Consider the following 12,739-nt stretch of genomic DNA (forward strand, 5'->3'; position numbering starts at 1 on the left):
CCATCCTTCTGAATCCCCTGTACCCCACACCCTGCCCCCCAGGATCAGATCCTGGGGCAGCTGGTTAGGGTTTGTCGGGAAGAAGGATTATCCAGATCAGTCCCTTCTAATCTCAGCTCCCGCCTGAACTCTCCCCATAGTGACCAGAACGCTCTTTCCCCACCATCCTGAACTAAGGAATATAGTTTTGTGTATTGACAATTGGGCCATCTCTCACCCTCATATTCTGGCTCTTGGAATGGTTGCTAGGTAGGCCCTGGGTGCCAAGATCATCACGACTGGTGTGGGCCAGGGCCTGAGGGTGGGGGCTGCGGGAGCTGTGGTGGCTCCTGCTCCTCTGCACCCTCCCAAACCTCAACCTTTAATCCTCACAGCTTTGCTCTAATCCCAGGGGGCCTGATGCTCCTCTCTCTGCCTGCAGAGACTGAGCAGGGAAGCACTCCTTCCACCTCTCCTCCCTCCAGGGCTTGTGGGGGGCTGCTCCTCTATAGCCAGGCACTCCTGCTCCTGCCCCTCCCCCAGGCTGGGCCCAAGTTGGTCTGGAAGCCACACACCTCTCTCCTGTTCTCTCCCCCCCACCCCGCCCGTGCCAGCTGATTTCATTTGCCTGACGTCCGTCCTTGTTGGCCCTACCCTTCCCTGTCGGTGCCCCCCCTCCTCAGAGTGGGGCCAGGCCAGGCCAGCTTCGCTGGCAGCAGAGCCGGGGCAGGTGACGGGCTGGCGTCGCAGCTGAGGGAGTGAGGACGCGCTTGGGAACCGGAGCTGGAAACCTGGGAGAAGTCCAGTCAGAGTCCAAGTAAGAGGGAGCTGGCCTGGTTCTGCTCCCCGGAGGTGTGGGCTGCAGGGAGGGCTCAGGCAGTGCTGGGCTGGCTGTACAGGACTCCAAGCTTGGAGGGGACAATGGGGGAGGTGCCGTAGACCACCCGGTCATTTCTCTAGTTCTTGGAGTGGGCTCTCGCCCTCATGAAGAGTCTGGTGTGGGTGTGAGGGACAGAAAAATGGCCTGGTGGGGATTTCCCCTATGCCTACCCCATGTTCCTGGCAGGAGCAGGAGCTACCCCTCAACCCGTCAGCCATGGGGGAGATGGAACAGCTGCGGCAGGAAGCGGAACAGCTCAAGAAGCAGATTGCAGTAACCCCAGAACCTTCCCACTAGGGACCCCTGAAAATATGGAAATGGGGACATGAGGGAGTGTGGCCTGGGAGGAAGAAGGCTGGGTTCACTCTTGAGTGGCACCTTAGAGACCTCTGACCTGGGAGTGACCAGAGACTGTCTGGATCTCATATTTGAGATGTCACCAAACCACAGAGCCCCAAGCCCACCTACCTCTGAGGCCCATTCACCTCCTACTCTGCCCTTCCCTCCCCTGACGTCTGCTTTTTCCCCAGGATGCCAGGAAAGCATGTGCTGACATTACTCTGGCAGAGGTGAGACTCCTGTCTCCCTGAGGCAGGGCCTGAGGGGAGAAGAGGGGATGGGAGCTCCCTGACCAGCCCAAGCTTTAGTGCATATGTCCTTGGAATGAGGAATAACAGTAATTAATTCATTCAACAAACATTTAGTGAGAACTCTCTGGGCCAGGGACCATATTGGAGGCTAAAGACGATGCTGTCTCTATTATCCATAAAACAAGAGTGATCACACTCCCTCACCTTGCAGGGTGGTGAGGATGAAGAAAGGGATGGTACTTTGTAAATCACAAAACCCTTATAGATGCCAGTTACTAGTTGTCTAATATAGTATTTCATCATTCTAGGATGCACACCTTTTCACATTTTGACATTTCTGAAATCAAGATGCATCCAACAATAGATGATACCTTACAATTAAAATGGGCAGCATTTTTTTCTTTCTTTTTTTTTTTTCTTTTTCTTTTTTTTTTTTGTACTTTTCTGAAGCTGGAAACGGGGAGAGACAGTCAGACAGACTCCCACATGCGCCCGACCGGGATCCACCCGGCACGCCCACCAGGGGCGATGCTCTGCCCACCAGGGGGCGATGTTCTGCCCCTCCGGGGTGTCGCTCTGCCGCGACCAGAGCCACTCTAGCGCCTGGGGCAGAGGCCAAGGAGCCATCCCCAGCACCCGGGCCATCTTTGCTCCAATGGAGCCTTGGCTGCGGGAGGGGAAGAGAGAGACAGAGAGGAAGGAGGGGGTGGGGGTGGAGAAGCAAATGGGCGCTTCTCCTATGTGCCCTGGCCGGGAATCGAACCCGGGTCCCCCGCACGCCTGGCCGACGCTCTACCGCTGAGCCAACCGGCCAGGGCATTTTTTTCTTTCTTGATAATACATAAAAGAATGGTGCTTCCTAGAGTAGGTCGCACCTTAGATAGGATTAAATATCTCAATAAGAGTAAGCATTTACTGCCTGACCAGACAGTGGCACAATGGACAGAGTGTCAGCCTGGGATGCTGAGGAACCAGGTTCGAAACCCCAAGGTTGCTGGCTTGAGCATGAGCTCATCTGGCTTGAGTGCAGGCTCACCAGATTGAGCGTGGGGTCATAGACATGACCTCATAATTGCTGTCTTGAGCCCAAAGGTCACTGGCTTGGAGCCCAAGGTCGCTGGCTTGAGCAAGGGACACTCGCTCTGCTGTAGCCCCCCCCCCATCAAGGCACATATGAGAAAGCAATCAATGAACAATTAAGATGCCGTAACGAAGAATTGATGCTTCTCATTTCTCTCCCTTCCTGTCTGTCTGTCTGTCTGTCTCTACTCCCACTAAAGAAAAAGAAAAAAATGAGTAAGCATTTACTGAACATTTACCATGAGACAGACATTGGGCTAAGTTGCTTAAATACATAATTTCATTCAATTTTCATGACAACCCCATAAGGTAGATGCTATGAACATTTATAAATGAGGAAACAGGCTCAGAGAGGTTAAGTAAGTTGATCAAGATAATAAAGCAGGCAAATGGCAAGTTAAGTCTGCTGGCCCTGGAGTCCCAGACAAAATCTAGAAGCTGGACAAAGTTTAAGGGGCATAGGACTACAAATTCCAGTAGGTGCAATTTAAGGTCACAGTGATACCCTAGATACCCAGTTAGAGTTGGCTGTGCTGCAGTGGTATGTGTGTGTGAACAGGCTCCTGGTGGTTTGGGACTATTGAACGTGTACATATCTTCCTAAATTCATGTTCAGCGACTTCACATTGGCATCTTGACACTGGCCAACCTCCCCTCACCCTCCACTGGAGAGGGAGTTGTTAAACACTTAATAACAGGCCACTGGCTGTCTCTCACATCAATGTAAGCCACTCCAGGGCAGAGTCTTATTTTTTTTAATTAATTTTATTTATTTATTCATTTTAGGGGGGGGGGAGCAGGAAGCTTCAACTCCCATATGTGCCTCGACCGGGCAAGGCCAGGGTTTTGAACCGGCAACCTCAGCATTCCAGGTCTACGCTTTATCCACTGCGCTACCACAGGTCAGGCCAGAGTCTTATTTCTGTAAGGCTGGGGGCCTGACCCAGAGCCTGGCACAAGGTAGAAACTTGTACAGATTGGTGCCTGTAACACTGACATCAGGACACGTATCTTGCTCACCCTGATTCCTTTTTATTTTTCTTTATTGATTTTAGAGAAGAAGGGAGACAGAAACATCTGTTTCTGTATGACTGGGGATCAAACCAGCAACCTTTGCATATAGGGACAATGCTCCGACCAGCTGAGCTATCCAGCCAGGGCTTACCCTGACTTTTCTTTCTTTTTATTCTTCTTATTTTTTTGTAAGAGAGAGACAGAGAGAGGGACAGACAGACAGGAAGGGAGATGAGAAGCATCAACTCGTAGTTGCGGCACTTTAGTTGTTCCTCGATTGCTTTTCATATGTGCCTTGCTCAAGCCAGCGACCTTGGGCTTTAAGCCAGCAACCTTAGGGCTCAACTCAGCAACCATGGGGTCATGTCTATGACCCTGTGCTCAAGCTGGTGAGCCTGCACTCAAGCCGGTGACCTCTCACCCTGATTTCTAATGCCCCATTTCTGCAGCTTGTATCTGGCCTAGAAGTTGTGGGACGAATCCAGATGCGGACGAGGCGGACGTTAAGGGGACATTTGGCCAAGATTTATGCCATGCACTGGGCCACTGACTCCAAGTGAGGCTTGAGAGGTGCCTAGAGGGGAGGGGAGGCAGGAAGGAGAGGCTTGGGTGACATGGGATGCCCTCTCCCCAGGCTGCTAGTAAGTGCCTCACAAGACGGGAAGCTGATCGTGTGGGACACCTACACCACCAATAAGGTACCAGCCCTGCCTCCTGCCGTCCATCAGCCCATCCTTCCTTGGGGACATTATGCCTACCCTTCTCTGCTTTCTCCAGCTGGGAGCTCAGCCCAGACCCTGCTTCTGTCCACCCGGCCCTCCTGCAGGTACATGCCATCCCTCTGCGCTCCTCCTGGGTCATGACCTGTGCCTATGCCCCATCAGGGAACTTTGTGGCGTGTGGGGGGCTGGACAACATGTGTTCCATCTACAGCCTCAAGTCCCGAGAGGGCAATGTCAAGGTCAGCCGGGAACTCTCTGCCCACACAGGTGAGTGAGACCCTCTCTTCCCATCCCATCTTGAGGGGTCCAGGGGAGCTGTGGCTGCTGGGTTCTGGCTGTCACCAGGGCACTGTCCTAACCACCTCCAGGTTATCTCTCCTGCTGCCGCTTTCTGGATGACAACAACATTGTGACCAGCTCTGGAGACACCACGTGGTGAGGACTGAACACGGTGGGTGCTGGGCAGGGGAGGCAGCTCTGTCCGGGTCTCTCTCTGTGACAGTCTCCCTTCCTCCTGGCAGTGCTCTGTGGGATATCGAGACTGGGCAGCAGAAGACTGTGTTTGTAGGACACACAGGGGACTGCATGAGCCTGGCTGTGTCTCCTGACTTCAAACTCTTCATTTCCGGGGCCTGCGATGCCAGCGCCAAGCTATGGGATGTGCGGGAGGGGACCTGCCGGCAGACTTTCACTGGCCATGAGTCAGACATCAACGCTATCTGTGTGAGCCCCCTTTGTGCTCCAAATGCTGGGACCACCTCACCACCCCAGCATGCACGTCCTTCACCCTTTCCAGAGCCCCCACCTGTCTTTTTAACTTTCTACTTTAAAATAATTTCATCTTTCAAGAAAGTTGTGAGAGTAACAGAGTTCCCATCTACCCTTCACCCATATTCAGTTAACATTTTACATTTGTTTTATCATTCTCTCTGCAGAGGAAGGGATGGAGAAATGGAGGGAAAGATGATAGCTAGCTATCTAGCTATCTAGCTAGATAGACACATACCCCTAGAGGTAGATGTATGTGTACATTTTGTTCATTTTTTCCCTGTTTTGAGAGTATGTTGCAGGTATCATGTGTCTACCACTTAAATACTTTAGTGTATTTCTAAACATAGGCTATTCTCTTACATAGCCATAGTATAATTCCTTTTTTTTTTTTTTTTTAGAGAGACAGGAAGGAGAGATAAAAAGAATCAACTTGTAGTGGCAGCACCTTAGTTGTTCATTGATTGCTTTTTTATATGTGCCTTGACCGGGGGGCTCCAGCTGAGCCAGTGACCCCTTGCTCAAGCCAGCGACCTTGGGCTTCAGCTAGCGATCATGGGGTCTGATTCTGTGCTCAAGCCGGGGACCTTGGGGTTTCACACCTGGGTCCTCAGCATGCCAGGTTGAAAGTCTATCCACTGCACCACTGCCTGGCTAGGCATATAATTCTTAGAATCAGGAAATTTATCAGTGACACAATAAGAGTCTACAGTCTATATTTACATTCACCAATCATCTCAAAAATATCTGTAACAGCAGTGTTTTTTCCCTGCCAGGAATGCATATTGCTTTTACTTGCCACATCTTAATTTCCTTTAAACTGGAACTGTTTTTCTACCTTTATCTTTCATGACATTAACATTTTTAAGCTGGAAACAGGGAGAGACAGTCAGACAGACTCCCGCATGCGCCCGACTGGGATCCACCCGGCACGCCCACCATGGGGTGACGCTTTGCCCACAGGGGGCGATGCTCTGCCCATCCTGGGCGTCACCATGTTGCGACCAGAGCCACTCTAGTGCCTGAGGCAGAGGCCACAGAGCCATCCCCAGCGCCCGGGCCATCTTTGCTCCAATGGAGCCTTGGCTGCGGGAGGGGAAGAGAGAGACAGAGAGGAAGGTGCGGCGGAGGGGTGGAGAAGCAAATGGGCGCTTCTCCTGTGTGCCCTGGCCGGGAATCGAACCCGGGTCCTCCGCACGCTAGGCCGACGCTCTACTGCTGAGCCAACCGGCCAGGGCGACATTAACATTTTTAGAGTACAAACTGATTTTCTGTAGACTTTCCTTCTATTTGAGTTGATCTGACATTTCCTCATGATGAGGTTCAGGTTATGCATTTGTCCTTGGCCCTGCTCCTACACTCTGATCCAGCCGAGACTATAGTGGGAAGTCAGACAGCCTCTGCCCTTCTAGCCATGTGATCCTGGGCGAGCTGCAGGCTCTCCCTCAGCCTCATGGGAATAAGGCTGGTCTGCAGCGCTGTCATGAGGAACAAGTGAAGGGTCTGGGAGAGCCACCGGGGTGCATGAAGAATGGTGCAACCCCCTTTCTCACCACAGGCCTGAGAAGGGACAGGCAGGGAGGCTGAGAGAAAGAAGCAGCTTGTCCTGAAGCCACCAGGACAGGAGTCAGGGAGAGGGCAGCCCAGGTTTGAGTCCTGACCCTCTTGCCACCTGTGCCCTTAGTTCTTCCCCAATGGAGAGGCCATCTGCACAGGCTCGGACGACGCCTCCTGCCGCCTGTTTGACCTGCGGGCAGACCAGGAGCTGACCGCCTACTCCCATGAGAGCATCATCTGTGGCATCACGTCTGTGGCCTTCTCCCTCAGTGGCCGCCTACTCTTTGCAGGCTACGATGACTTCAACTGCAATGTCTGGGACTCCATGAAGGGCGAGCGTGTGGGTAAGGGCCAGCCCCCAGCTACTGCCATCTCAGATGGATGTACCCTCCTCCCAGAAACCCTTGTTGGGAACCTCTTACCACTGTTTCCTAAGTATTAGACGAGCTCTACCCCTGGAACCCAATCCCCTTTTGGTTTCCAATATAGGACAATCTTCCCTGAAAGAAACGTTCTAAGGTGGCCTTCTCCACCGCCCACTGTCATAGCTGCTCCTGGCCACTTGAATGTCCAGTCAGGTCTGGGTTTCAGGAGCATCCACTGAAGGAAAGGGCAGTCTCGGGGAACTATGCAACGAACAGAATCAGATCTAGAATGACCCGAGAGCCAACCGGCCAGGGCGACATTAACATTTTTAACACTAGGGGCTAGTGTGGCTTCTTATCTTGGGAGAGGTCAGGTCCTGACTAAAATAACACTGGCCTGAGAGTCAGGATGCAAATCCTAATTCTGTGGCTTACTTTCTGACTGCCCTTGGGCCTGTCACTTCTCCCTGGGCCTCAGTCCCTTCCTTTGGAAATAAACAGCATGAGTGGTTACTTTCCTAGTTTTCCAACCCCCATCAATAGGCTTCTGGCTCTTTTCATAGCACACTGACAATGCCAACCTTCCTGCACCCTCTCTGCCCCTCCTCCACTTCAGGTTCTTGACAGAGCCTGGCCTCAAGAGAAACCCCACTGCTTAGGGCTAATCCTCTTTCAGTCTTCCAGTCTCCATCAGGGGAAGCTGAAGAGTCAGAGCCCAGCCTACCTAACCTAGGATTCCTGTGTGCGCACACTCCCTGCCAAACCAGCGCATGGAGACGCGCTGACTCTTCTCCCTTTTCCTCAGGCATCCTCTCTGGCCATGACAACAGGGTCAGCTGCCTGGGGGTCACAGCTGATGGGATGGCAGTGGCCACTGGTTCCTGGGACAGCTTCCTCAAAATCTGGAACTGAGGAAGTTGGAGGGGAGGTAAAAGGCCATGCACACACTTAGCTGCCCCTTCCCCTGCCCTGTTTCTTTAAGGTTCCTTGAAGGCTTTCTCTTCTAAACCCCAGCTACCATTCCCACCAAGATTTCTCCTTTGAGGATAGTGGGGACCACACAGAGTGTGCCTTCAGGAGGCAGAATCAGGGATGGGCAGAGAACTGCCCCATCTCCTCCCATGGCCTCCCTTCTCCACTGTCCTGAGTTTCTTCTTTAATGAGCAAAGACAACTGACCCCTCCCCAGCCCTTGGCAGGCCCAGCAGGCTTCCAAGATGCGGCTCCAGACCCGAGGAGTCCTCCCCTAGAGTTACTACCTTAGTCGTGACCCGTGTGGCACAGGGTACTCAGCCCCGTGACTATGGCTGTGGAACCACCAGGGTCCTTGCCCCCTTCTCCTTCAAGCTTTCTCCTTTTTCTACCTTCTTTTTTTCTCTCCAAAGCACCTGCAATAAAGTATATAACACCCTGGTATATCTGTGATGTTTGGCTTCCAACCTACTTCTGTTCCAAAAAGATTCAGTTCCCACTTAAGTAAGAAAGTATTACAGGTACAAGTGATAAAGTGTGGGTATTACAAAGCTTGTGGGCAGAAAGGAGGATGGAGGCAGAAGGCCAAGTTTTCTGGGGAAGGCCTGAGATGGGTCGGGAGAGAAGATATTCACCGGTGGCTAGGGCCCGTGTGCACAGCAGTTTCCCACAGCCTGCCTTCAGTGCATACATGTATGTTTGTACAGGAGGATTATGTTGAGAAAGAATCAGATTAGAAAAGGCCTTGAGGGCCTGACCTGTGTGGTGCAGTGGATAAAGCATTGACCTGGAACGCTGAAGTCACCGGTTCGAAACCCTGAGCTTGTCTGGTCAAGGCACATAGGGCAATTGATGCTTCCTACTCCTCCCTCCATTCTCTCTCTCTCACTTTCTCCTCTCTAAAATGAATGAGTAAATAAATAAATAAATGTATTCTTTTTTAAAAATCTAAAGAAAAAAAAGTCTTGAATGTCAGGCTAGAGTCAGATTTTTTTTTTTTTTTTTTTTTTTTTACAGAGACAGAGTGAGTCAGACAGAGGGATAGACAGGGACAGAGAGACAGGAACGGAGAGATGAGAAGCATCAATCATTAGTTTTTTATTGCACGTTGCAACACCTTAGTTGTTCACTGATTGCTTTCTCGTATGTGCCTTGACCGTGGGCCTTCAGCAGACTAAGTAACCCCTTGCTCGAGCCAGCGACCTTGGGTCCAAGCTGGTGAGCTTTTGCTCAAACCAGATGAGCCCGCACTCAAGCTGGTGACCTCTGGGTCTTGAACCTGGGTCCTCTGCATCCCAGTCCGACGTTCTATCCACTGCGCCACCGCCTGGTCAGGCTAGAGTCAGACTTTATCCTAAGGGCAATGGGGAACAACTGAAGAGTTTTGAGCAGAGTAGTAATGTGATCAGTTCTGCTTCTCAGAGAGATGGCTCTAGCAGCAATGAAGGTTGATTAAACAGAGGGAAGGGAGACAATAGGGAATGAAAGAAACAGGTAGGAGGCAGGTGGCAAGAAATGCAATAGCAATACGACAAAGAGAACAAAGGAAGGGATGGAAAAGAAATTAAACTTATAGAATATAGGATTTAGTGACCAATACTTCCCTTGAGAGGGAAGGATTCAAAATGGTGGCCAACGTTTGGGTTTGGGTGGATAATGCTGTTGTTTACAGCGATTAAAATAAAAAAGAAGAGCCCTGGCCAGATAGCAGAGTTGGTTAGAGCATCGTCCTGAAGCGCAGAGGTTGCCAGTTTGATCCTGGGTCAGGGAACCTGCAGAAACAGATCGATGTTCCTGTTTGTCTCCCTCCCCCTTCTTCTCTCTCTCTAAGAAAAACAAAAAAGAAGGTGGTGGAGAGAAATAGCCTTTTGGGGGAAGATCACAAATTCAACTTTAGACAAATTGACTTTGAGAGACCTGGAAGTTAGCAGAATACAGCTAAGTAGCAGCTAATCCCTAAAAGTGAACACCTAGGAAGAGCAAAAGGAAAGAGCCAAGTGCAGAGCCCGGGGAACACGAGGATTTAAGGGCGGTGTGTTAACGGACTTGGAGATACCAGTGCAGGGGTACTCAGGCCAGGGAACACAAGCTCCCCAGGCTGCCTTTCTACATAAAGACGACCCAGTGCAAGATTTAGATTTAACAGTTAATAACATGATTTAAAATTACTTCCTTTAATATTCAAGAAATACATAACACACAAAGAAAACTCTCAGTTCCAGAGTTGGTAGTTGAGGGCGAGTCAAAGAAAATGAGCCTTTCTAGTCACCCAGGGGAATAAGGGGTGAGAGGACTCAGAATATCACTAGACCCCTGGCGAACACAGGGCTGAGGCCACACGTGGCCTAATTCTCTACCAAGGCAAAGTGCTGATTTTCCTTGTCATGATCCTGGGCTTGTTCCCATGCTTGTCCTCCAGTTCTCAGAAGTCGTCCAGTTCCCAGAATGGTCCCTTCCTTTAGTTCCCTAACATTTTCACTTAGGGCAGAAGGCCGCTTACCCTACAAAAGGCATTTTGCAAGTTGGGGGAGGGAGGGAGGTTGTTCAGGAGAGGGAAAATAGGGTAAAAGCCTCCCACCTTCTTAGTTGGACTTCGTAGGAATAGATCTCACCCTCACCCTTTACCTGTCGTGGTGTCAGAGTTCCAGGGGAGTTGTCATCCTGTAGGATGGTGAGGGGAGATCTCCCTAATACCTTGCCATTTGGTTTCCGTTTATTGTGCTTCGAACCTATGGTAGGTGGAGTTAAAGCAAGGAGCCAAAATTAGGGGATTACAATTTATTCCTCCTAAACTATCTGTGGACATTATCCCAGAACATGATCCCAATTTCTTTTCCTTACACCTTGCCCTTAAGATTCTGTACCTGAAGATCTGGGCGTCTCGGGGTCTCTTGTGGGCTTGTCTGAGCCCTGGCTGGCCATAAGGGTTTCTGAGGCCTGTCCTGTTTCTTCCTCAGAAAACACCTGCTTGGAGGGGAGCTCATTCTGGCTCCTATGTGGCATCTGATCCTCAAGTGAAAACTGGGTGCCCAGAGGCAAGTCCAATTCAGAAGATGAAGGTGCCTCTAGGGGCAGAACAGGCTCTAGAGGAAGATTTGATTCAGGGGCTTTGGTCTTAAATACTTCACTCAGCTGTTTCACCAGTGGGCTTGAGGGCTCTAGAGGGAAGCAGTGAGACAGTGACCCTCTGATACAAATTGTTCCGTAAAGAGGAAAAAACGTAGAAGCCTTAGGATTCATGCCCTAGTGGGTGAGGAATTGAGTAGGGAAAAATCAAGGTGAGAGGGAACAAAGTGTTGAGAAAAGAATGAGATGGGTTCACAGAGGAGGATGGAGACCTCTTTAAGGAGTCCTGAAAGCCTTCATTGACCTTCCCTACTCAAGGATACTAGTTGACAGCTTTATCAGAATTTTGTGGGACCAATACTTACCTTCACTGCAGGTCTTCATAGGTGTCCGTGCAATACCAAGTGTAGGAGAGCGGGGATCTGAGTCCTGGGCCTGATTAGGACCCTCCAGCTGCTCCCCTGCTGGTAGGTTTGGCTGTGGAGAGCTCTCCACCTGTCAGGACCAAAGGCTATTAAAGTCTTGGCCCTGACTCTTCTTCCCTCCCAGGTCTGCAGGCTCAGGCCAATGTTCTAGGCAGGAATTGCCAAGGCCGTCAGACATTCAAGAGGACGTAAAATGGCCTCAAAATAGAGGTGGGAAGTGGGGGCTCTCTCAGGATCAGATTAGGCACGCCATAGAACTCGGGCAGTTTCTCTATCTACCCCACACCTGGCCCAGAGTACCTGGATGGGAGTGCGCAGGATGCCGGCACTAGGTGAACGCGGGTCCGCCACTCGAGCCAGATGCTTGTTGATCGGCGGAGGCCGAGCTGGAGTGACTGGTACGCTCTTTGCTGAGCCCATCTCAACCCGGTAGAAGGGTGGGGCAGGGCCCAGCCCGGGGCGAGGAGGGGATGCCTGTGAGAGGTGACTCAGGTCTCAGACCTCACCGCGACCATGTCCGACCTTGGACTCCAGACCACCCGATCTTCCCAGATCCCAGCTAAGGAACCTCTTGGCCGCGGGGCCAGAAGTCATCTCTGGGAACAATGGTGTAAATAGCAAGGAGGCTCATCTCTGGCCTGCCGGGCCCTCTAACTTATTTACTAATTTATTTAAATCACTTACCGGGCCCTAACTTCACCTTCCAGTGCACAGTAGTTCCAGCCTTAACTCTCGAGGCTGAGTTTCAAACCTCCCGCCACGCCCTCTGCCGTGATCCTATTGGCTGAGCCGACACAGACGCCTATAGGCCCGCTATTTAAGATCCGCCTCCAGTGAAGAAAGCCGTTGGGCTTGAGGGAACGTCTATCAGGGGACCTTGGGGTCAATGGGCAATGGCTTGGCTTGCCTAAGGATGACTCCTCCTTGGTAAAAAGAGACTTTTGTTCCTATCAGGCTGCGAGTTGTCCATCGTGAGACTTTAGGGAGTGCCATTCTCCATTTTTGAGGCCTTCAGTTTTAAAACCAAATGATTTTATTAAGAAATAGAATGAATTACTACGCTATCATGTACAGGTTCAGGCGGACACAGTTAAGATTTTTGAAGTGAGAGAAATAGTAATCCTTAGTGGTTGACGGCGTTGTCAATCACTCGACTAACTCTCAAACTCCGCCTCATTGGGTAGCCCCTTTTCAAATCCCCAGACCACAGCTGCCCTTCTATTTTCCGATTGGACAAGTCTCCAAGAAAGCCTCTGAGATTGGATTAAAAAACCGTCAGTTTCTGCTCTTCAATAGAAGGCACGCGAAGGAACTGTGGGGGT

At 51.0% G+C, this 12,739-nt stretch overlaps 2 protein-coding genes across 4 annotated transcripts; one reads left to right on the forward strand and one right to left on the reverse strand.

Annotated features, from left to right (window-relative positions):
- The first annotated feature begins 164 nt into the window (after window positions 1-164).
- On the forward strand, window positions 165-8,370 carry GNB3 (G protein subunit beta 3). Of its 2 annotated transcripts, XM_066358088.1 has the most exons (11): window positions 165-249; window positions 663-796; window positions 1,046-1,132; window positions 1,390-1,428; window positions 3,993-4,099; window positions 4,178-4,241; window positions 4,370-4,532; window positions 4,634-4,700; window positions 4,787-4,988; window positions 6,718-6,934; window positions 7,761-8,370. In XM_066358088.1, the coding sequence occupies exons 3-11, from the start codon at window positions 1,076-1,078 to the stop codon at window positions 7,865-7,867; spliced, it is 1,023 nt and encodes a 340-aa protein (XP_066214185.1). In that variant the 5' UTR covers window positions 165-249; window positions 663-796; window positions 1,046-1,075; the 3' UTR covers window positions 7,868-8,370. The 2 variants fall into 2 exon arrangements, with proteins under 2 accessions (XP_066214185.1, XP_066214190.1); XM_066358093.1 differs by lacking the exon at window positions 165-249 and having other exon boundaries at window positions 373-796; window positions 7,938-8,370.
- A 1,711-nt stretch (window positions 8,371-10,081) lies between these two features.
- On the reverse strand, window positions 10,082-12,231 carry CDCA3 (cell division cycle associated 3). Of its 2 annotated transcripts, none has more exons than XM_066358106.1 (6): window positions 12,102-12,231; window positions 11,718-11,891; window positions 11,358-11,487; window positions 10,791-11,009; window positions 10,552-10,655; window positions 10,082-10,427 (listed from the first exon to the last, which is right to left on the reverse strand). In XM_066358106.1, the coding sequence occupies exons 2-6, from the start codon at window positions 11,835-11,837 to the stop codon at window positions 10,272-10,274; spliced, it is 729 nt and encodes a 242-aa protein (XP_066214203.1). In that variant the 5' UTR covers window positions 11,838-11,891; window positions 12,102-12,231; the 3' UTR covers window positions 10,082-10,271. The 2 variants fall into 2 exon arrangements, with proteins under 2 accessions (XP_066214203.1, XP_066214197.1); XM_066358100.1 differs by having other exon boundaries at window positions 10,791-11,084.
- Between the last annotated feature and the right edge of the window lie 508 nt (window positions 12,232-12,739).

Source organism: Saccopteryx leptura, chromosome 1 (assembly GCF_036850995.1).
Source record: "Saccopteryx leptura isolate mSacLep1 chromosome 1, mSacLep1_pri_phased_curated, whole genome shotgun sequence".
NCBI classification, from domain to species: Eukaryota; Metazoa; Chordata; class Mammalia; order Chiroptera; family Emballonuridae; genus Saccopteryx; species Saccopteryx leptura.

Coding starts and splice junctions, on each gene's coding strand:
- GNB3 (XM_066358088.1), top strand. CDS start 1,076: ATGGGGGAGATGGAACAGCTGCGGCAGGAAGCGGAACAGCTCAAGAAG. Junction 4,242..4,369: donor ACACCTACACCACCAATAAG/GTACCAGCCCTG, acceptor GCCCTCCTGCAG/GTACATGCCATCCCTCTGCG. Junction 4,701..4,786: donor AGCTCTGGAGACACCACGTG/GTGAGGACTGAA, acceptor TCCTCCTGGCAG/TGCTCTGTGGGATATCGAGA.
- CDCA3 (XM_066358100.1), bottom strand. CDS start 11,837: ATGGGCTCAGCAAAGAGCGTACCAGTCACTCCAGCTCGGCCTCCGCCG. Junction 11,085..11,357: donor TATGAAGACCTGCAGTGAAG/GTAAGTATTGGT, acceptor GCTTCCCTCTAG/AGCCCTCAAGCCCACTGGTG. Junction 10,656..10,790: donor CGAGACGCCCAGATCTTCAG/GTACAGAATCTT, acceptor CACCTACCATAG/GTTCGAAGCACAATAAACGG.